Source organism: Diplotaxodon limnothrissa, linkage group LG13 (assembly GCF_057381915.1).
Source record: "Diplotaxodon limnothrissa isolate DT_005_m linkage group LG13, D_limnothrissa_male_GT1.1, whole genome shotgun sequence".
Classification (NCBI taxonomy): Eukaryota; Metazoa; Chordata; class Actinopteri; order Cichliformes; family Cichlidae; genus Diplotaxodon; species Diplotaxodon limnothrissa.
In genome coordinates, this window is record NC_140608.1 from 27,038,815 (window position 1) to 27,063,461 (window position 24,647).

Below are 24,647 nucleotides of genomic sequence, written 5' to 3' on the forward strand. Positions count from 1 at the left end.
GCATCACAGGAGAAAAATCCTTATATCAATCATAATTTCAGATTATTTATAGCATTCTTTGTGACCAACGGCAACTACAATATGGACTATACACATTTGTGCTTTCATTATTTCAAGAATCTACTACTCTGTTATAAATACACTAGCAGTGAAGATAAACCAGATCAAAGAAATACCAAAAATATAGAGCTGCTGTAGTATCTCTCAGCAAGAATGGACACTAATGAGGAAAAAAAGATGGAGCCTCTTGTTCCAGATATGTTTTTCTCAGCTTCACATAACAAAGCACAGCATATATATTATCATCACAGTATGCTACAAAAAAGTATACAGGCCAGAATGTAAGCATTTTGCTACTATAGCACACCTAAATCTTAGGCTAAATTCCTGACAGTCAAGTGGCATTGTCAATAACGTAGGTGCCAAATTTATTGGGGTACACAGTTTGCTATTAAAAGCAAACATCTGTAGTGCTCCTTCTTTGCATGAAGTCATACTGCTGCTCACTGATCATCACCTCTCTGCTTAACCTAGCTTCAACAACTTTCCGATATCTTCATGGTGTGTATAGCTCTGTACAGCACTGTTGCTCTTGAAAATCGGTACCAGTAGACTCTTCTCCATTTCTCAGAAATCCTTCCACTCACCAGAATAGGATTAAACAATCTAATTAAAAAGCACACATCTCCATACCTCAGCAGGTATGTAATCTGGACCTACTGCCTTTCCACTATTCATGATTAGGGATGGGTATTGTTTAGGTTTTATCCGATACCGGTGCCAAATCGGTACTTTTGAAACGGTGCCGGTGCTTAAACGGTGCTCGAACCGGTGCTTAAAGAATGGAGAACACAAAATTGGTCCAAAAACCTCTCATGTTCAGCTGGTTTTTTTGTAAAAAGATAACAATGTTAGCCTTTTCTGCAGCTATGGGGCACATATGGCATCACTCTTGGCTGGAAGCAGTGCTTAAACAATGGAAAAAACACAAACTTAAACCCTCTCATGTTTAACTGTTTCCCACTTTTTCTTTGGTCATTTTAGCCTTTTTGGCCAGGGTGAAGGGAGTATCTGCCATCAAACAAGAAGACAGCCGCATGTAGCTATGATGATGTTTGCTAGTTCACCTTACATGCATTAATGTAATAACGTGGTTAGCCTACTCAACGTAAATTGCACACGAACAACATTAAGCGACTCACGCAGAGAAGAACGGCTGCTGCCATCATCATCTGTCATCATTTCTGCTACACTGGCAGGGCTAGGGGCCAGGACTCTATTCTTCGGGTTTTTGGGGGATGTTGCTCCGGGTCCGATAACCCGACGTGCACGGTATGAGGTCTCGCAGCAAGCTATCAAATACGGCGCATTTCTCGGCTTTTAAAAAAAACGCTATGCGTCGCCAGCTGTTTAATCGGATTCTTGGTGTTACCTCCTTTGACAGTATCACAGTATCAGCTTAAAGCACTTGTTGCAGGCTGCTGAGTTTGCATATTTTGCTGTGAAGTACAGCCAGACTTTTGACCGCTTCGCCTTGGACATTTTTAATCTGTAGCTCTGCTCTAACAGAACGTACATACCTGGCCCCGCCTACTATCCTCGGAAACGTAAAATGATTGGCTAGAAGTGTATCACAGCTCAGGAAAAAAAAGCACCAAAATAAAGCACCGAAATGTGCGCTGCTTTTCGGTCTGGTTACTACCGTTTATGTCAGAACCGGTGCCATCATGGCACCGGACACCGGTACCCATCCCTATTCATGATCTTATATAGGTTCTTCCACGTCCTCCTACTTTGCACTTTGTGATTCACTAACTTTCCTCCAGCTGTCCACTTTTCTCTTTCTCTCTCGCTCTCATTTTCTTCACTCTGACACTCAACACACGCGCTTCACTCACTTGTACATTTCCATCTCTATCTTTGATCACTCAAACCTGCTGCACATCCATTAACTATTACACATATAAATATTTTATATTTTACAGCCATTTAACATCTTTAATAACATTATTTGATAACATCTGATTTGATTTTAAATTACACTGAAATGCACTACATAGAGCCCTGTACACAGCATTGTCAGATTAACTTGTGGGGTCTGCTAACAGTTGGCGGGCTAGCAATAGCAGACCTTTCTTTGTAGATTAATGTCCATGTGTCTGTGCTGAATGTCAGTACTCACTGCTTTGAGTGGTTATATGTCAGTTTAGTCTATATAAAGGCATTAATTTTCTCCATGAATGATACTCACAAGCCAACAAGCTAGTCTCTAGTACTGGGATGCTACAGGCATCAGTCTATTTAATAGTAACCATAGTAGTAATTTTTAAACACCTATAATACCACAAAACTTGGCACTATGGAACTAGACTATAAGTTTAATGATTGAAAAAGTCAGCCCCCCTCCTCGCTTTAATATTACTGACAAATGGCCAACTAAACATTTTTGATCGTAACACTTATTTAATATGGAAGGTACTTCCGATGTTCAAATGTCACATGTGGCTTTTTACGTAACAGCGAGATATACTTAAGTAGTTCAGATGTTCAGACCATCTCTGAATGTGTTTATGCCCACATTTGTTTTAGTGACAGCTCAAACAGTGCAGGTATCCACAAGTACATAGCTTGTGTTTGTTACTAGCAGCAGCAGTAGGGTAATATATTATGTGCTCCCTTGGCACTAACTAGATGGTGATGTGTTTGTCTGTGTATACACTCTGAGCTTTCCGTGAAGATAGGCTATTTTCTGCCTATGCACAGTAATGTGAGCCCAGGTCAGCAGAGCCCAACAAAACTGCTGTGATTTCACTTGATGAAGCACACATACACACAAACAGAGAGAGAGAGAGAGAAAGACACACAGAGAGATTAGCAGAACTAGAAAAACTACAGTCCCTGATAAACAAGTGTAACCTGTGCAAAGTATGATAAACAGCCAACTTGAGCTACATCAGGGGAAAATGTCTAAATTTGTAGTGAAACTGATAAATTTATGGGATATCACACTCAATAGTAATGTTAATCAAGATGAGCCATTGTTGGGGATTGAGTCTGTTTAACTCTGGGACCATTAACAGATGAATAATGACAAAAAGAGGCCTTTCTCATTTCCTAAATCGCCTGCTGTGATGTAAAAGCAACAAATCCTTTTGCTGCAATTTCAGCCAGAAGGATGTAATGAAATATCCAGTAGGTGTACATAAATCACAACAGTTAAGTGATCTTACTCTACCTGCTCCTAGGCTAATAGCTTTGCCTATTTACAGGCAACAGAATTCGAAAAAGTGACAGTGGCAGGAAATAAATTACTGTACTACTTTAGAAAACTAGGCTTCATTGAAAACAACCTTTTGTAAAAATTTCTGAACAAATGATGGAAATCTGAGAAACCTATATTAATTTCAAGGAGATTGTAATGATGGCGACAAACAGAAACAGGAGACGTGTCTGGATAAGAAGAAACAGGGAGAAATTAAGTGGTAATGAGCTATTTTCTCTTTCTTAGTAATATAAAAAAAAATGAAGTTGACAGCTTTCTTTGGGAAGAATGGTCCAGAGACAGCGGACTTCAACGAAGATAGTCTGAATCGTTAAAGTACACTACAAAAAGACATTGAAATTCACAAAACTGATTTTTACAATCTGGACCATAGTCAGTAATGTAATACCAGTGGTTGGGGTTTTTTTTGTTGCCACTATTATTAAATTAAATTACTAAATCCACCACATATAATTTTTGTAAAATGAAATTCTGTAACCACACATGTACAGCTTTTACAGTAAAGATTTATGTAAGTATGTCTTAAGTCAGGGCAGTAGTTCATGATGAAAAACCACCAGTTCCCAAACAGGAGAGGCCTGATTTAGAAATAGAAATGGACAGAAAAGGATGGGAGGAGAAAGGATGAGCAGATGTAGGATGGAAAAGAGATGCAGTCCCGGCTCCATCTCTCCCTCCTACAGTCAAGATCTCTGAGAGACACAAATTACATTCCAGTTTGACACCAAAACAGGCCAAGTCGACGTTATGCTCTGATGCCTTGCGTCAGAGTAAAAAACACACACACACAGTCACACAAACTGTCTGCAGCACAGTAATTCAATTAGACCAGCACTTGCTAAATAGGCTTATCTGAAGAGCGCAAGCTTGTTACATGACACCCTTAAGCCCCTGTCTCTGTGTGTGTGCGTGCATGCGTGTGTGCATGTGTGTTTGTTTGTGTGTGTAAGACAGAGAGAGACAGAAAAATATAAAAAAGGGCTGAGAAACCACAAAATGTGAACAGATATGAAGTCAAAATCTTCAAAAAATGTATTATTTTAATTATGTAGCAACGGATCACAATCATCTGAAGGTGTTTTACACTGTAAGCAAGATCTTGTAACAAAACCATGAAACGAAACCACACCTGATGTAGTTCTCCCTGTGTATGGCTCGATTCTCCAGCTTCTTCCTAGAGTCATGTTAACTTAATGAGTGAAAGGTGTGAATGTGACTGTGAATGATTGTCTTCTCTTTCAGGCCCGGAACAGACTAATCACCTTTCCAAGGTGCAGCCCGCCTCTCACCCTATGACAGCTCGGACAGGTTTCAGCCAGAAGGTGGCGGAGCACCATTCCAGATCATCTCAGCCCAGCGTTACCCTACTTCTCTTACTAATAATTGTAGTTCTACTACAATATTGAGTGACTATTTGGTTTTGGCATTATAGTTATATATGACTATATACAAGTGATTCAAAACTTTATTACTAATTGTAATTATCTGAATGTTTTTTAAAGGTATACTATGTAATATTTTGAGGCTAAGAGAAAAAAGAGAATGTTGCACTCCACTGTTTGTGGAAGCTGTCTTGTTTCCCTGGAATGGATATCACCATCACCATTCTGTCTCATTTCTGGATTTTTGATTGAACTAAAGTTCAATCAAAAATCCAGAAACACATTACATAAAAGTTATGAATTGATTTGCATATTAGTGAGGAAACTCAGTATTTAATCCCTGCCTCCCACAGATTACAATCAATAATTCTTTAGGAATTTTGTGTACAAAGCACACCTGTCCACAGAATCAGTTTCTTCCATTCCAACCTCTCCACCACCATGAGCAAGACCAAAGAGCTGTCAGAGTACATCAGACAGAAAGAAGACCAGGCTGGAAGAAGCTTTTTGAGAAGTCCATGCTACTCATCTGGTGTTGTCATTAAAGTAAAAAGTAAAGCAAACATATTCTAAGATATTCTAACAGTCTCTGAGTTTCTGTTGTCAGAAACTTGAATTTTTAACTGAAGAATCCAATACTGATGCAAAACAGAATAATCGCCAGTAGTGATCTGAGACCTATAGACCTCACTCTATCTACCAGGAGAACAGTACCTTCAGGACTGTTCAGTATGTGTTAGTTCTAGTACATGATTCAGCTCATGGTTTGTTAGAATGCCAGTATTTTTTCTGCACACTGACATTAGGGTTGGCTGTAACTCAGGAGGTAGAGCAGGTCATCTACTGATCGGAAGGTTGGCAGTTCGATTCCTGGCTCCTCCAGTCTGCATGTCAAGTATCCTTGGGCAAGATACTAACCCCAAGTTGCTCTCCAATGCATCCATCAGCGTATGAATGTGTGTGAATGTATTTAGAAAGCATTATCTATAATGAAAGTGCTTGTGAGATTGGGTGAATGTGGCATGTTGTATAGAGCACTTTGAGTACTCCGGGAGAGTAGAAAAGCGCTCTATAAGAATCAGTCCATTTACATTCTTGGAGAAGCCAGTTTAGAAAGTGATATCTCTATTCTTCCCCCAAAATTTGGAAATCTTCAGATGCTCCTATTACTTAATTCATAATTTTTCTCTTTAATTAGAGAGCTTTTTATGCTTGTACAAATAATTGTGTGTTTATGAAATGGGGATGCATTTAAGGGTTAGTGTTTAATGTTTGCATTGCGTGCACCTGTGGCTTGTGTCTGTGCATGTAGCTACAAGATATATATAGATATAGATAGAGAGAGATAGAGAGAGAGAGATATATAGATATATACTTATTTACACACACATCCAAAGTTGTGTGTGTAAATAAGCTTGTGTGTGATTATGTGATATGCAGCTGTGAATGTACCTGTGTGTATTGGTATAGCTGTTTCCATGATTGGGTCTCTGCCACGCATGCTTCATTCAAGATAATAGTTTTTTTTTTAAAAAGCACAGAAAATCTTCTGATCCCCTTCTGTGCAAGAACAAAGACTTTGTAACTAACCAACCGCCATTAGACCGTACTTTGGGTTCTGGCTATTTACAGAGCCTAATGAGTTTGGCACACTCATTTTTCCCATCTGATTCAGCACAAATATAACCTGAGTTGACAGCCAGACCAGCTGGGCTCAATATAACAGCTCAAACCACTAAACAAAAGGACTAACAGAGACATCCTACATGTGTCTATCTCAAACCAAGCAGATCCTTCAACTTCTTTTCATTTCTTTGGGGAGCAGAAGAGGGAGATAAATCTTGTGACTAGGGCATGTGATGAGTGAAGATTATGTAATGTATATAGTATTGAAAACCCTGTGTTTTAAACATGCTCTGGGCCAGCATGTGATAGCATGATAGAAACATGCATAACACTGCCCCCTGGGTTTTACTGTGCACAACACCGTGAATACTGGATAAGCATGCTCTTATTCTTGCTCATCCTCAAAGTGAGGTACTGCCTTCAGGTTTGGAAAAGTGAGACTCTTGGGCCATTTGGGTCAGCTGGAAAGAGAATTTGGTGTTTGCTCCCTGCAAAAGTTTGCTGACCATGTCAAAGCTGTGGAGGGCACAGTGTAAGGGATCAAAATGGGACCAGGGAGCAATCTGAAAAAGCTGTTACTTGTCCAGCTGTCTGGACAAGCCTGGGAAGAATGGGAACAGGATATTGGCCAAATAAAATCAGGTAAGATTTTTTCTAGGTAATTCTTAGAGCTTTTTGATCATGCCTCATACTCCAGAAAAAACAATTGTATGGTCCCACTAGCTCCAGAAGAGCTTTGTCAGAACTGAGAAAAATAGCACTATTGGATTTCACAATAATAACAAGCTCGCTCAGGAGATAGCAGAAGGAGATAACAGATTTAAATCCTGTGCAATAAACCAGGGGCCAAAATAGAGCTGTGGATGCTGGATGTACATTTTATCATTTCCTAGACAAAAATACTAATACTAATAATTGGTGATTGCAATTTTACTAACATATATTTTCCCCCTTTAGAAGAACTGTAACAGCCCTTTATATAGGACTAATCAATGAAATGATAAAGCTAGTTATGCTAAAATAACTTTTCTGTTGTCATTGTAAAGTCGATAGAACTCATTCCATCCACGTTTTGACTGATAAGACAAAAAACCACTGACAATGAGAATTGTGTCACGCTAAATCAATCATGTGGTTGGAACAACACATGTTTGGGCTGCTGCATCTGTGCCATTGAGCTTGCTAGGAGCATGGGCAAGATAAAAGACAAAATAACAACAAAAAACCTTAATGAAAATTTAACAACACAATGGATGCAGCCCAAGGCTCATAAGACAAGATGGGTCTAAGGAAGTCGGTAGTGTGGAGATATTTTACTACTTAAGGTCTGCCAAGAAATCAAAGCACCATACAAACTGTGTCAAAAACATGTTCCTAGAAAGGCAGGTAATACCAAAATATATTTTTTTCTATCTGAAGCATTGCCAACATGCTTTTTTTCTCATTTTCTGTTTTCTTTTTGGTGCGGCCATGAATAAATTTGAACATTGCACAGTTGATTGTTTAGCTGCAGAATGCAATCCGTGCATAATTCCCAGAAATTTCCTCCCGTACCGTATGACATAAAAAAAACCACAGCGATATCACAAATGCAACAGATTTTTTTTTCATGATTTATGTCATGAATAAAATATTGTGATGTAAACATGACTAAATGTGGAACATGCCAAGCACTGTCAATACTTTCTAGATGCACTGTATATCCCTCAGAATAACAATGAATATTTACTGAAGCACAGCTCTTTTTTCCCCCTTTGAAATAGTGTAATAGGTGCTAAAAGCTCACTGTCCTACCTTAATAAAGATGCCATAACTGCTACAGCCCACATCTGATTTTATATGATTAAATTTAAAATTGTATCATGGCATCTTCTACCCATGCAGTATGAACGAAAATAAAATCACTATCAGTGAATAGTTGCAAATAACATATCTTTAAATGGCATTAAAATATATGACGAACTTTAAACTTGAGTATATTTATACCCAGTTATGGTTGATTGGTTGATTGAATCTTTATTTTGAACATGTTGAAAAAGTACAACAAAATAGAATTAAAAGAGACAAATGAACAAAGAAAAACAAAAGGAAAACGAGCAACCACAACTCCAAATAACGTTCATGTTCAAAAAGGAGCAGGAAGAAGCATAAGCTTATTTAATCCCACCCCTTTTCCACTATCTAGTATCAATAGACTACAGAAATACCTCATTGCAATTACATTATATGTTATGTGTAATTTTTTTTTTTTTTTTTTTTTTTACAGTTCATTCAGTGTCATTTGTCATGATAAAGTACTGTATCTAATATCATTTAATGTGTATATCTCTACAATTGACATACCTCAATTACAGTCCCAGTAGACAGCCTGAGGGTCACATTACATAGACACCATATACTGATACCAGCATAGCAGTGCTACTATAAAGGGTGAAAATTACATAGCGCCTAGTCAATTATTTAGTGCACCAAGACTGGAGAGCAGAGAGCATATTGATGTTAATGACCTCAATTTGTAAAGGTGCTGGCCCTTGATGGAACCTGCTTAATGAAGATTTAGACTGGCTGTGTGTAAGTTTGCAACAAGAAGTGAAGAGCTTCAGTTAAGAATTTGTATTATCCAACTGCTATAGTCCAAAGGCATGAAGTAGACAGAAAGGAGACAGCACAAAGGAAGCAGAAGCAGAATGAATGAGCAGTAGAAGAGATAGATGATCTTAAAGAATAAGAGGATAAGAACGTTGCAGTGATCATTTCATGAACCAATCAAAGAAAAAAAAGTAGAATGAATAATAATTCTTTTATAAAATAACCAATGAATTATTTCTACTAATACTAAATAAGTCCAAACATATCCAATTTGTAGTGCAGCAACAACACTTGGATGTCACAAGGAGCTAAAACTCTGGATGTTCTTCTATCATACCACTTGAGGTAGAATGGGCAGCAAGTGCAGGTGCAGCCAACAGTCTGTAGTGACTGAAATATTTGTAAAGAATTATTTAGTTAGCATAGCATCGGTTATTAATTTATATATATATATATATAGCTGTCCTTCAATGCACATATTAAACAAATATGTAAGACTGCGTTCTTCCATTTGCACAACATCTCTAAAATTAGAAATATCCTGTCTGTCTGTTTCAGCATCCTTTTCAGTGATGCTGAAAAACTAGTTCATGCATTTATTACTTCCAGGCTGGACGACTGTAATTCATTATTATCAGGATGTCCAAAAAACTCGCTGAAAAGCCTTCAGCTGATCCAAAATGCTGCAGCAAGAGTCCTGACAGGGACTAGAAAGAGAGAGCAGATTTCTCCTGTTTTGGCTTCCCTTCATTGGCTTCCTGTTAAATCCAGAATTGAATTCAAAATCCTGCTCCTCACATACAAGGTCTTAAATAATCAGGCCCCATCTTATCTTAATGACCTTGTAGTACCAGATCACCCTGTTAGAGCACTTCGCTCTCGCTCTGCAGGCCTACTTGTTGTTCCTAGAGTATTTAAAAGTAGAATGGGAGGGAGAGCCTTCAGTTTTCAGGCCCCTCTTCTGTGGAACCAGCTTCCAGTTTGGATTCAGGAGACAGACACTATCTCTACTTTTAAGATTAGGCTTAAAACTTTCCTTTTTGCTAAAGCATATAGTTAGGGCTGGACCAGGTGACCCTGAATCCTCCATTAGTTATGCTGCAATAGACGTAGGCTGCCGGGGGATTCCCATGATGCATTGAGTTTTTCCTTTCCAGTCACCTTTCTCGCTCACTGTGTTAACAGACCTCTCTGCATTGAATCATATCTGTTATTAACCTCTGTCTCTCTTCCACAGCATGTCTTTTATCCTGTCTTCTTTCTCTCACCCCAACCGGTCGCAGCAGATGGCCCCGCCCCTCCCTGAGCCTGGTTCTGCCGGAGGTTTCTTCCTGTTAAAAGGGAGTTTTTCCTTCCCACTGTCGCCAAAGTGCTTGCTCATAGGGGGTCATATGATTGTTGGGTTTTTCTCTGTATCTATGAAGCGCCTTGAGGCGACTTATGTTGTGATTTGGCGCTATATAAATAAAATTGAATTGAATTGAATTATGTATATATCAATGTATGTAGGTAACCAAAGTGAGGGTAATTAAAAAAACTATTTATATGCTTTTAGAGATAAACACCTGAGCACTGATAGTTTGAAGGCCCTGTTGTATCTTATTATTTACACAAATAAATATCTTATTTAGGGCCTAAACATATTTAAAAGCTCATAAAAACTTACACACATCACAGGTGTGCTGAAAGCTTGTGTCTCTTAAATGGGTAGAACAAGATGCCTCTGCCCCACCGCTGTGTTTCATGTATATGTATGAAAATGCTGGACTCGAAAGGCAACAGAAAGTCATTTTGGCACCATTTTTGTGACTTTTTTGGGATGAGGCCAGCTGCATATTTGGTCAGATAATACTTTGTTTGGCTTATTGAAGAGTGTGTTGTTGATTTCTTCACCATAGTGTGTATAATCCAGATTCATTCACTTTAAGCTTCAGCTTCCCTGCAACTCTTCCTGCAACAGCATTTCCCTCTGAATATCTACAAAGAGCATTTAACTTCATTTTAATGCCAAAAAACTCATTAAGTCTCAATTTGGAGCAAATTAAATCTTAATAAACTAAATCAGCATTTCTGTTCCTGCCTCCTGAATTTAGTCTCCTGCAGCTAAAATTTCAGCTATGGTGACATCCGTGTTCTTAGTTAAACCATTTATAACCAGACCGGGTTTCATAGCATCCGACTCATTTTTCAGATCGATTTATTTTTTTTAGGTCTATGCATCTTTTTGTTACTTGCTATTCTCTCTGAGAGCTAATAGACAGAAAACTTCTGAGGAGCTTGTGATTTTCTATACTGTAAATTCTACCAAAAGCATATGCTTTGTTCTCTTTCATAGTAGGATGTGTGAAAAGTTGTGCAGCATCTCAGTTTACAGTACAGTACATCCAGCCACTATTGTTTCCTAGTAATAGCTGAGTCAGGCATCCTCTGTCCACCTAAGGTACAAAGCTATTTCCCATGGTCTCAGCTGTAATATAGAGCACTTCCACTCAGCACAGTAGAAATCATTACTGATGCTAGACTACCACAACACAGTATTTATACAGTCATGTTTCAGTAGGAAGGGTCATGTGCACTTTGTAATGTAGTGCTAAATACAAAGACCTAACTGCAACCTTTAATGTTGTCTTACAATGGCAAAGTGATAGTGTGCATCATACTTTTTAACTATTGTTTAAAATAACAGATTGAAAATACACAAATTAAATCAAGAACACTTCATTTTGTTCTACTTATACTAGTGCTGAACTAGTATGTCCTACAGCAGCCATGAGCTTCATTACTGAAGGCTAGAAACAAGGATCTCCCGGGAATATGAGGATTTTTAAGACAGCATTTGCCATTTTTTATGTAAACGAGCCACTGCACAAGCAGACAGACATAGAGCATGATAAGATTTGTCACTCCCCACTGTGTCACGTGTACGTTTGACAAATCACACTTTCCTTATTTATATAGCCCTCATGCATATTTTCAAATTAGTTATGTTCCCTCTTATTTTGAAAGGTCAGTCGCTGCTAAGCCCTGTCCATCACAACTTTTAATCCTGGCAGTGAGAACTGTGTATAAAAAGAGATGTCTGTTTGAAACAGTTGTTTAGTTCAACCTTGAGAAATAAAGCTGAAAGACTGTACTTAAGTCACATCTTGATTGTTTGATTTAAATTCTACTACGGTGATGTACAAAATTATAAAAACATGTGCCATTGTATTTCATATACTTGGTGGTATCTGAACTGTCTACCCTGATTTAAAATGTGGCCAATTTCTGGTGTAAGATCGCCGTCTTCTGAACCTATTTTAAGACTGAGCCACTTCAGTATGGTTCTAACCACTTCCTCACTTGCCTCTGCAGTTCCCTCTGGTTCTCCTACTGTGTGTCAAAACCTAATTTCATTTTGGATGTAGGGAGGCAGGTTTGGGCAGGAGATAAACAAAGATTGTGTTATGGCCTAAAAATACATGATTTATTCATGAACTCTATGTTTTTTACAGCACAAGTGATATGCTGTAATATGAGGCAATATTCTTCTTCAGATGTTTTAGAATAAAACAGTCATAGTTTGTGTTGACAGTCTAGCCCAAGAATTCACAACATACAATCCTGTGAAATTAGAAAAATCATGAAAATGGCCTGGGTTGTACAGACATGTAAAAAAGTAATTTAGAGATTAGATAGAGCCAGTTGCTGCAGATCAAATGCATTTGATTAGTTGATCAACAAGTGTGACACCCCTCTGTCAAATCGTTTTGGCAGTTTGATCATCTGGAGTATTCAGGTGTGTGTTAATACTTTCCAGAAGAAGGTCAGACTGTAGTAGACTCCTTGAAATTCCAAAAATCCAGAGACTTGCATCTCAGACCCTAAAATCCTCAGATAGTATGTAAATATTAAAGTTCGTGACAGTGCAATTAGAAAAAGACTGAGGAGAAAGCCTTTTCTCTCTAAAGAGAACATGGCAGCATCACAAAGGTTTGCAAAGTTGCATCTGAAGAAACCACAAGAGTATTCCTTTGGACAGACAACACTAGAGCATTGTGATTTGCTGGTGTGTCCTTGGGATCATTGTTCTGTTGCATGTCCCAGCTTTGGCAAAGCTGTCAGACAGATGGCCTCATATGTGACTCTACAATACAAAGCTGCTACTACAGAGGAGATCATGCTCCACTCATTGACTGCAGAAGAGCATTATGGAAAAGTTAAAGCTCACTGTGAAAGATTAAACTAGTCACTTCCTGCATTTTAAAACAAAATAAGAAACATTTGAATAAATTATTGTGAAAGTAAAAAAAGTTCATCATCTTGTCTGCATCTGCCTGTAGCCTCTCTCATATCTACCATTTACGCTTTTTCGTCTCAGTCTGCAGCTCTCAACATCCTCAGCTTTGCTCTTCAGACCTTAAACCATCTGATTGTGGTGCTCTGCTCGAGTTTATTCTGCTTGCTCGGATTAGTCGTCCACTCTCTGGATACTCTGCTCAGTTCAGCAACAGTTCCCCCACTGCTCTGCACAGCCAACAACCATGGCTCAATATTCCATTTGCAACCCAAGTCCACGAGCCGCTACGTAATTATAACAGGTGGCTAATGCGGCTAATGAGTAACTGCTAATAGTTAAGGAGCTAAATGTGCATGTGCACCAGCCAGGTTAACATTTTTTATAACTATTTATAAATGAATGTTTTGAAAACATTTATTGACCACTAAAAATCATCCCAAAGTGTAGTTCAATATCATGAATGTTAAATACTTCAACTGTTAGTGAGGGGAGGAGCTGAACGCCCGTCTGTCTGCAGCGGTGCAGCTAGAAGATATCGATCGTTGCAAGTGAACACTGTAATATTGTATGAATTGAGTGATTTAATTTAGTATCAATTAATATGTGAGTATCGATTTTTTGGACCACCCTAGTTGATGTGAGCTTGTTGTGCCGATGCTGTTTTTCACATGCAAAGCCGACACTCAAAAACACAGAGAAACAACTAAACCAAAGAGTCACAAGGGAGGACTTTGGAATATTTAATGGAAGCCAAAATTAAGTCAAGCTTAAAAGCCAAGCCAATGCATTTCAAATCCGCTCAGCTGTTTCAAAGAATGTCATGAGTCCTTTTGCTGTCAAAAATTGAAGGGGCCTGTGCAGTGTGCATGTGGAAAAATTCCACGTGAGCGTTTCAGAAGAGCTGAGCAGCTGTCAGATGTGAGCTAATAAAAATGAATGGGTACAAAGTCACACTTACCTGTGTCCCTGCATGCATACTACACTATATATACATGCATGTTAAACTCTCTTTATTTGTTTCCATGCCTAAATACTGTCTACTCATCCTTCAGCTGTCACTGTGTGCGCATGTGCATCCAAACATGTATGTGCGACTATAATTGTAGGTCTAGCTCATAGGCCACGTCTAAACCTAGCTAAGTCCTCAGCAGTTTCTATGAGTTAACTCAGTCTTGTGTTTCCTTGAACCAAGGTCATCCATTACTGTGACTTTACACTTAAGAGTTTGGGAGTACCACAGCATAGAAAGTCCATGAGCAGTCCATTAGTTTGTATAATCTTTTATACTGAAAGATTATAAAATAATGAGAATTTATCTCTACAAATTCTCACTTCCATTCTCCACTTCCTGAACTGTTTTGATATTGCATCAGTTTTTGGTCAACTGAGTTATTGTTAATAAAAGTATTACATGTGCTTCTTTCTGTTTTTTAATTATATTAGCAACTAAAAGCTTGTTGTTATAAATACAAACTTCCCAGAGAACACTGGCAAATAAGCCGTAAGTTAATATTTTTTCATTTAACTTACATTGAAAGGCTCAACTTTTTAATATATGTAAAGATATACAAAAATGAATCTGAATCACAAATAATATAAATGAAAGGTGGAATATGGGAGTAGAAGCCTGGTTGAAAATTATTAAAATGGTCAAGTAAAAAAAAGCATTAGATCAAATAGACTAAGGTGTATTTACATAACAAATCTTCTATATGCTTATTAGGTTTTAACAATCTGAAGGAATATGTTAAAAAATAATATACTGAGATGATGGCAAACAAATACTAAAGCATTGATATCAGCTATGTAGTTCCTTTACATATCTATATTATTGCTAATATATATTGTAATATATCTATATCACTGAAGAACTTCTGCATGGATGCAAACTGCATTTCGTTGCCCTGTACCTGTGCATGTGCAATGACAATAAAGTTTAATTCTATTCTATTCTATTCTATTCTTTATCTTGTTGCTTTAATAGGCACACCGCTAACATGGACTCCAAACAGTAAACAGTTTAATAATAATAATGGATTGCATTTTTATATAATGCTTTTCGGGACCCCTCAAAGCGCTTTACAATACCACTATTCTTTCACTCTCACATTCACACACTGGTGGAGGCAGCTACAGTTGTAGCCACAGCTGCCCTGGGGCAGACTGACAGAAGCGAGGCTGCCATATCGCGCCATCGCCCCCTTTATCCTCATTAAGTAAAGAAATGCAATAAATGTATATTGTTGAAAACATTCAAATGTTTGTATGCTTGTTGTGAATGTACGGCTCATGTAATTGATAAAAATATCTCTATTTGGTCATTATTAGTACTTGCTTCCACCATTTTCTAGTTAGATAAAACAATATGTTAGTGCATCTCTCTATAAATGTATAAGTGTTCATTTATGTGTCATAAAATGGTTTATGAATGAAAAAATACAAGATAAGAGTTACCATGTGCCTACCGTTGTACAGACTCTGGTGGTGGGGGGCAATCTCTTCACCCGCTGGTCTCCTGTGACTTCCATCCCTGCCAGGGGAGCCACTACTATACTTCCCCTTGCTGTGCTCCACCCCTGGGCTCTGATGATAGTGATAGTGGTGCCGTATAGACTCTGGACTTCCCACAATCACCCGCCCTTTTCTCAGGTGCTCAGGTGTGCCCATTGCTACCTGCTTGGCTTCAGGACTCCCAGCCCCTGCTGAGTTTACCTGCCGGTGTCGCTGACTCAGATCTGGGCTGGACTTAGCTGAGCCCTTGTCACTGCCTGGAGATGCCTGTCCTGACATCAGTAGCTGTTTCTGTGCTAGTAGGTCAGAGCTGCAGGGTTTGGAGTGGGAGCCACAAGGTAGCCTGGTAGGAGACTTGCTGTGTTTCTCTGGGCTGTGTCCTCGAAAGCTGTGAAGCTCTAGGTTGGTGAGGGAACCTCCACGGGGCCGGCAGGACTGGGGAAAGGTGTGGTACTCCGTGGTGGAGCTGCGCCTCCTCCCGCTGAATTCACAAACATCTCTCTTTTGTCCTGAAGAGCTGCATCTTGAGCCAGATCCAGGGCTTGAATTGGAGCCAAGAGGGGAGGGTTTATGGTGAGGGTTATCTGGGCTGTCTGTGCTCCCTGCGCTGGAGGTGCTGCTTCCATCGCCAACATCCCGCAACAGGCCTGGTGTAGGCATGCCACCGCCCAGCTGAGACAGGCTACTTTGACTGTCAATGGAGCTCCTGCAGCCAGGCCCTCCCTGACCACCACCACTTCCCCCTGTGCTTGCAGCCACAACTGTGGCCCTCTCCTCTTCTAACATGAGGCACACCTCCTTAAGCTCCAGGTTCTCCCGGATCACCTCCATCTGCCGCTGCTCCAGCTCCTTAAGCTTCTGCAAATAGATAGCCACTTCCTTCCTCATCAGGCCAGCGCTGTAGCGACCCAATCGCTGCCATTCCCGCGACACCCGCTTCCCTTTCTGCCGGTCGTCATCCAGGAAGCAGCACAGGTCCCTCAGCTCCTGGTTGTCCTCCTGCAGTTTCTGGTTCACGTCCTGGTTTACACAGAGCACGCGCGCGCGCGCGCACACACACACACACACACACACACACACACACACACACAGAAGCACATAGAGAGATTACATAGTCATTCCTGCTATGAATGAAGCTTTGATGAAGAAGATTACGTGTGTGTGTGTGTGTGTGTCTCTGTGTGTCTCTCTGTGTCTCTGTGTGTGTGTCTGTGTGTGTGTGTGTCTTTAGCTTCTGGACTATTAGGGAGGCAGGGCAGAATGATGGACAATTTTATCTATTCTTCAACATTTTATTGGTTAAAGGATAAAATGGTTTGTCAAGGACGCAACCAATAAGTAACCACTAATGAAACTGGAGCTTCAGTCAATGATAATTGGCAGTATTAGTCTACCAGCTCCACTAACTGATTTTTTAGTGCAGAAAATTAAAAAAAAAAAAATGCATTACAAAATAGTTTCTCAGAAAACCTGTTCTAAGTTAATATGTTGTTTAGCACATAATAATAAACCATAAAACAGAGGTACAAGGTACAATTTTCCTTTTATTAATGTTTCCAAATTCCTGCATGGAGAAGCAACAGGTTTAATCTGCTTATTTAAAGCTAAATTTGACCTTAAATCTACCCCTGTAACCTGGCCGTATTTCTTCTCATGCAGAGCCCACACTTGTTTCAGTCAGTAGGCTGTCTACACATAGTCTACACATTGGAAGAAACCCCACACGGGCCCTGGCACAGCCTGGCTCCCCTGGATCCCCTTCATCAGCACCACCCGACCTCACCTTCAAACTCCGTATCTCGTTCAGGTGTTGTTGGAGTCTCCGGTTCACCTCCCGCATCAGATTGCCGTGCTCCACGATGACGCCCCTTTTTTCTGCTTCTGCCCTCCGCAGCCGCCTCACCAGCTCCTCTTTACCCCACTTCAGCAGCTCCTCATCGGGTATTTTGGAGATGTCCTCTGCTGGTCTCTCTGCGCTTTTGGACTGCTGCTGTGCGCTTTTCTCCATCCCTTTAAACTCCGGTGAAGGTAGACCGGGAGGTAAAACAAAGTGTTGTGTCTGATGAATTTTAGAGCAACCAAATCGAAGCTTTCAAATGCACAACTCTGGTCCAAACGTAACTCGGGTTCCCCCCACCCACCCTTCTTATATCTGTGGAATCACATCGCTGTCATTGCGCCTCTTTCCCACGCCCATGCTGCAGCTCTGATATCCACCCGGTGCTCTGCTGCTATATCACTGTCGTTAGAGCATCGTTCCGCATCCTGCTGCGTCTCTGGTTAAGCCCTTGGCCGGCTTGGCGGGGCGGTTTCTCTCCAGGTGCATGCCGACCGCTTTGCGCACTCCCGCTGCTGAGCGCGCACTACCTCAGTCCGACCGCCGGGCGGAGGGCGGAAAAAAGAGGAGGATGATAAGAAGGGGGGCTCCAAGGAGAGGTTGCAGGTGCATAGCCGAAGAGCCAGGATGATAAGGTGTGATAGTGTGGAGAGCCTCTCTCGTTCTACCATCACTCGCTTACTCGCTCTCTCCTTGTGCCTCTTGGTTTGTTACGCCATCTGCTGGAGTTAGATGTGAACAGTGCTGCACTCTGATTGTTCAAAGTGACGGGCTGCTTCTATTTTTAGGTTCGTTTATAATCAGGGCAGATAGCACTGATCATGGTTTGCTCTGATATTTATGGAAGCGTGACCTCTCTTCTTAAGGATAGCAATCACTAAAAGGGGAAGAGTCAATCCTCATTTCCAAAAAGTGTCACTGCCAGATTGTAAGCTAAAAATACAACTCCCAGGAGCATTTCCAGGATTTTTATAAATGAGATGATACCAAAACCGGTCAGGAGAGGGCCAAGGAAAATAGAAAAAATCTATATAAATAAATACAGTAAAAAGAACGCACACCCTCTTTCATTTCCAAGGTATTACATATCAGGAGATAATAAAACATAGTGTCATGTGTATTAATTAATCTAACCTCAGATGAATAACAAAACACGATATTTTACACAATGTCATTATTTATTTGACAAAAATTAAACTAAAATGCAGAAGCAGCATGTATTTACACATGATTACTGTGACACTATATCTATGAAGAAATACACTCATGTAGAGAGGTCTGGTATGTTTTAGGTGTTTTGTTTTTGCTTGAGGCCTCCCAGCTGAGACAGGTGAAAGTCTGACGTGGAACAGAAATAAAGATTAGCTGTTTGATAGTGACAGATTGATGCTGTTTTGATTTATTATTATTAAGAAGAATAAGAAGAATGAAAGGCACTCATGGACAGGCATTTAAAAATCACAGTATGGATAAAATAAAAGTTGGAAACACTATAGATATCACGTGACTATGGCTTTTTGAGGTTTTGGTGTATTTCACCCCAGTTTCAACAGATGGCTTACCGCTGCTTCTAGGTTTGATTGAGAGAGTGTAGAAAAAACCTGATGACACTGCAAACTCTGACAGAGCTTAAGAGTCAGCAGCATCACTACGAGTTTAAGTGGCAACAACAACAATGCACTCAGACAATTTGTGGGAACTTTTTGACAGTGTAAACCACAAGACCCACAGTGCAACTGCTGATGGTGCTGTAGTGGACAAAAAATATCTCACTAATACATTTGTTCCAAGGGCACATGAGCCAATCATGTGTTGCCTTTACATTTTTGCAAATAATACCTATGGATAACCATAAGGGTCACACTATGATTAGATATTTTTTGCATGTGGAGTAGTTATTCATTAAGAAAGGAAGCACTCTCCACCCAAAACAGTTGAAAAAAATATTATTTTCATATAAAAATCTTTATATCCATTGCTACTCAATTTCCCCATATTCTTTTTCCATGAGCATGGTGTTCATTTACTACTTTCTATTGTTGACTAAACATCTTTCATAAAGATTATAGCTCTATACTTAGCCTATCCACAAAGCAGGTGACATTTATCCATCCATCGATCCATTTGCTACCGCTTATCCTTTTCAGGGTCGCGGGGGGTGCTGGAGCCAATCCCAGCTGTCATAGGGCGAGAGGCGGGGTACACCCTGGACAGGTCGCCAGTCTGTCGCAGGGCTAACACACAAGGACAGACAACCATTCACACTCACACCTAGTGGCAATTTGGATTATCCAATTAACCTATCCCCACAAGTTGCATGTCTTTGGACGGTGGGAGGAAGCCGGAGTACCCGGAGAGAACCCACGCAAACACAGGGAGAACATGCAAACTCCACACAGAAAGTCCCCGGCCTGATGGTGGAATTGAACTCAGGACCTTCTTGCTGTGCAGCAACAGTGCTAACCACCGTGCCACCGTGCTGCCCTTTTCAGTGAAAGATTATTTCTTAATTTTAGTTTCTGGACAAAAGAGTGCCCAGGCATCCCGAATGACTTTTAAAAGGTTCAAAGAACATGGCAACATGGCTTAGATTTGCAAAACTGCATCTGAAATTAAACAAAACACAACCAAAGACTTACTGAACAATCTCTTTTGGGCCCACCAAAGTAGAGATGCTTGGTCATAATGCATAGCATCACATATAGTTAAAACCAAACATAGCGTATCAGCACAAACAGCTCATACTAACTGTCAAACATGATGATGAAAAGATGATGATGGTTTGACTTATATTACAACCTCAGAACCTGGCCACCTTCCACTCATTGACCACAATGTGGACCGAAGTGTTCTAGAGTCACATGTGAGGCCATCTGTCTGACAGCTAGAGGTTAGGTCAAAGGTGGGCCAGTGATCCCAAGCACAGCAGCAAATCAGCAGCAGAACAGCTGAAAAAGAAAAGAATCAAATTGTTATAATGGCCCAGTCAAAGTTCAGAGCATAGGGTTAGGGTTAGGCTGACCTGCCACAGCATTTCATTCGAATGAAATGCTGTGGCAGGTCCTAAAGAGAGTTGTACATAAACAAACCCTGGCGGACCTCAATGAACTGAAGCAATGAGAAGAGGAGGCCACAATTCCTCCATAATAATGTGAAAGATATGTATGAGAAGTCATACTGAAAAGCTCACTTCAAGTTATTGTCGCTCAAAATAGTGCTGCAAGCTATTGAATCTGTGTAGGTAGTTTGATTGATTCTGCATTTTGTCTTAGTTTCTGTTAACATGGCGTAATTTTAACGCCTGTTAAACAATAGATTATTAGGACTTGATGTGTGACGTGAAACGTAAAAGAGGGCAGGCATTCTTTCTAAACCAGTGGAAAATTAACTAAAAATTTAGTGAATCCTAATGACTGTAACCAATGTTCCCTCTAAGCTGCGGGTGTGCGCAATTGCGCACTGCGTTGCGTACAAAAAAAAAATCTAACCTGAATTGAAATTAACATTAACACTTTAACAATTCTGTTTTGCAGTGTTAGTCAGTAAGTGACTGGCTGCTGTATGGGATTAGAACGATGTTGCCTTATCCCATAGTCCAGCCAATAATGCGATTCATCAGCGCAAAGCACAGGGCTCGCGTGCGGAGTGAAGCGGAAAAAAAGTGCGAGAGAGAGGGTGAGAGAAAGAAAGAAACCCAGGGCTCGCGTCGTTCACTTCAAAGAGTCGGCTCAGTTTCATTCGCGACCGACACATCACTACTATGAAGAACACCTCAGGCTGTCAGGTTAAAACAGTCGGTCGTGTTTTCGTAACGTAAACGCTAGCCCTCCTCTCACAGCCTACGCTCCATCTGCTATTCCCGAACAGAGATACGCAAGTTTCTCCGTGACTCCAGTCAAAGCTGCTATGATGACGTTACACCCCAATTTAACATCACCGTGGTAGAAATTAGAATCAAACTTATGGGAAACGAGACCCCTTGGACATAAATCAGCGTGATGAGAACTATTGATAACAAAGGAAGAATCTTTGGAAAAACATGATCTGAGGAGAATTAATTTATTTTAGTCTGACCCTTGTCCCATCCGCTAACATGTAGGAGGCGGGGTTTATGACCTGTACTACAGCCAGACACCAGGGGGCGATAGAGACGTTTTGGCTTCATTTTTGGGGAGCTGTCGCGTCGTCCATATTTTCTACAGTCGCTGGGGGTCACACATTGAAACAGACTGACGTGCAGAGGTACAAGGCAGCCCAGACAGAGAATGTTGCTTTTAGACTTTGCGACTCATTTTATTTCTCTATCTGATAAGAAAACTATTCAATCAGATAGTTATTTGTAGTGAATGAAATACGGTTACAGTTTCAAGAGGTTTTAAGCACCAAATCTGAAATCCAATACTACAATATTATAATCCAAGATTTTTCAAGCATTTCAAGCACCCGTACGAAACCTGGATATGAAGTTGATGATTGCTAAAATAAAATAGAACATTTTAATCAATTTCTTGTTTGCTCCAAAATCTACGACATGACTATATACATGACTATATATATATATATATATATATATATATATATATATATATATATATATATATATATATATATATACATATAATTCATAATTCATGTGCTTTACACCACTCAGGTCTGATTTTCCTCTGCAGAAATACACATTTCCAAAATCAAAAACTGAAAAGAACTGAAAACATATTTTGATTGAGGAAGCACTTGTTTTTACTAAACCATTTAACCCATGTATTTTCTCAGATGGTTGCGATATTATGTCATATCCATATCACAACAGACAACATATGCTCAAGTGATGAGTTTTCTTAGTTATATTTTGTAGGGTCTTAAACCTACACTGTGAAGTGCTTTGGCATTCATTTTGTTGGCACCATACAAATAAACTGAATTGAAATGAATAGAACATCAAGCCCCACACTTCTGCCTCTATATACACTTATCCAAAATACTGGCTCACACCACCAAATCAATGTACAAAGCAGGGTCTACAAGGACATGGAGGAGCAGGACCTGCACTGAACCCTGATCTTGCTTTGTGGACCGAGTTCATTGATTTGTAGGGTGAGCTAATGCATGTGACAATAAAAGTGTAAGTACCTGAAATAAATTTTAAGAAACGGGTAAAAGAAGGGGGAAAAAATCAAAACTGTTGCACTCATAAAACCTATTGGACAGAGACAGCTTCTTGCAAGGTGGCAAAAGAGCTTGTCTTCATTGTTGTTCGCCTCGTGTAAATGTCCAGAAAGCATGGGCCATGGATCATCTGTGGAGACACAGGTAACAATACATTGTTCACTTAAATTATGCAAGAAATTTACTATAAATGGCAACAACAGTTACCTAATTTGAAGTTTTCCACTCAAATTCAGTAAGCCGCTGGAGGAAAGTTGTGACATGAGGGTTAATGTGAACAACCTTTCGCTTCACAGTGGTCCCAGTCTTTCTGCCAGCCCACTGAAGGAACATTGTTCCTTCAGTGGGCTGGTTTCAGTCATTATGCAAATGTACTGTTTATAAGATTGGGGAAACCTGCAGTCAGCTGAGACTGAAGAAGTCACTTGGATGAGTGACGAAACGTTTCTCCCACAAAATGCTACGTCCAGATGAACAGAATCAACTTTTTGGAGACATGAGGGTTAATGTGAACAACCTTTCGCTTCACAGTGGTCCCAGTCTTTCTGCTTGTCCCAACCTTGGAGGTACATTTGGTTCCCTCTTCAGGGTTTATCCTTACAAAAACCCTTAAAGCATGCCACAATAAATAGTAACATACAGTAACATTGAGTTGTGATGTGAAAAAAATGACCTACTTAGGGATAATTTATTCATCATCTGTCACAATTAGCTAACTGTTAAAACATACCTCTGAATTAGTTCCAATGTTGCACATGCTGACTCCTGGTATTCCAGGTTCAATACATAGAATGAACCAAAGAAGACTGACATTGCATCAGCAAAGGTGTTCTCTTTGTCCAGCTCAACAATTACACGCCCCTCTGCACTCACCATCCAGCAGGTGGCGGTCATTAAACTTTGTCTTTAAATGTACAGGGGCAACATTGTCATTATGTAACACAAAATAATTTCAATACTTCACTTCTTCACACTGTCTAGATAATCATAAAGGAAATAGCTACGTACAGTTAATTATTAATGGCCTTATGTAGTCCGTGTTAACATATTATTATTGTACATAATTGGGAATTATTCTGCACATTAAACACACCTAACAAAGAGTCAGCCCAGTTAAATTACTGGAGTTCCATCAACTGTATGGTTATTTTGGAGTTTATAGTTTGTGGTGCTGTTAAACTTTACAGTATTGACTTCAGTATTTCTGCTGTTAGTGTAGCTAGACTACCATGTTGATCAGTAATATGTAATGTGAAATTTGATATTGTTACTTTGCTGGATTCACCGAAACACATATCCAACAACCTTGGTTTATAAAGGAAATTACAGAAATGTGAGCTAAATAAACAGAGACTGGATACCTGTCTCCATGAAAAACTCCTGTGCCAAACAGAAGTTGTAATATGGTCTAATCAGCTCTATTTCATAAATGATTTCTTACCAAGCATAATCAGCCTTGGGTTGATTGCCAGGTTGCTCTTGGCTTCAAGGGACATCCTGGTTTCCTGCCAGATAAAGGACCAAGACATTTTATGTAATGAAGAAAAAAAAACAGGACAGCAAGCAACAGCATTAAACCTAGAGCTGTATTAAAGAAGCTTACATCTGCTAAGACAAAGAGAGAGTCTTCATTTTCCTTGTAATACTTCATCATGAGAAGTATGGCTGCTGTGCCAACCTTGTTGTTGGTCAAAACTTCCTCACTTTCTATCTGCTGGAGAAGTGTCCTTATACCAAGGTTTCATTTGAGCTTCTGGCTGGAGAAATAGTTAACAATCCTTCTGCCTTTGGTTATGAGGGCCCGACTTAAGCGCTCACTGATATCAATACCTGTGAGTTTCTGAAAGTGGTTTGAAAGACCTTTCCGAGTAAACAAGAATGGCCACTGCTCCTGAATTTCAGCTACTGAAAGTGAGGGACAACTGTTAATAAGCTGCCGCTGAGAAATATATGTGAGGCACATGAAGTCATCCA

The 24,647-nt window shown here is 39.9% G+C and overlaps 1 protein-coding gene across 1 annotated transcript in view; it reads right to left on the minus strand.

The window, feature by feature from the left end:
* LOC146620394 (uncharacterized) overlaps window positions 1-17,678 on the minus strand; it is a 41,376-nt gene extending 23,698 nt beyond the window's left edge. The window contains exons 1-2 of the mRNA XM_085369590.1: window positions 17,454-17,678; window positions 15,625-16,690 (exon numbers count right to left, since the gene is read on the minus strand). Coding sequence (XP_085225716.1) covers window positions 15,625-16,690; window positions 17,454-17,678 — 1,291 coding nt within the window. The remainder of the gene's footprint in view (window positions 1-15,624; window positions 16,691-17,453) is intronic.
* Between the last annotated feature and the right edge of the window lie 6,969 nt (window positions 17,679-24,647).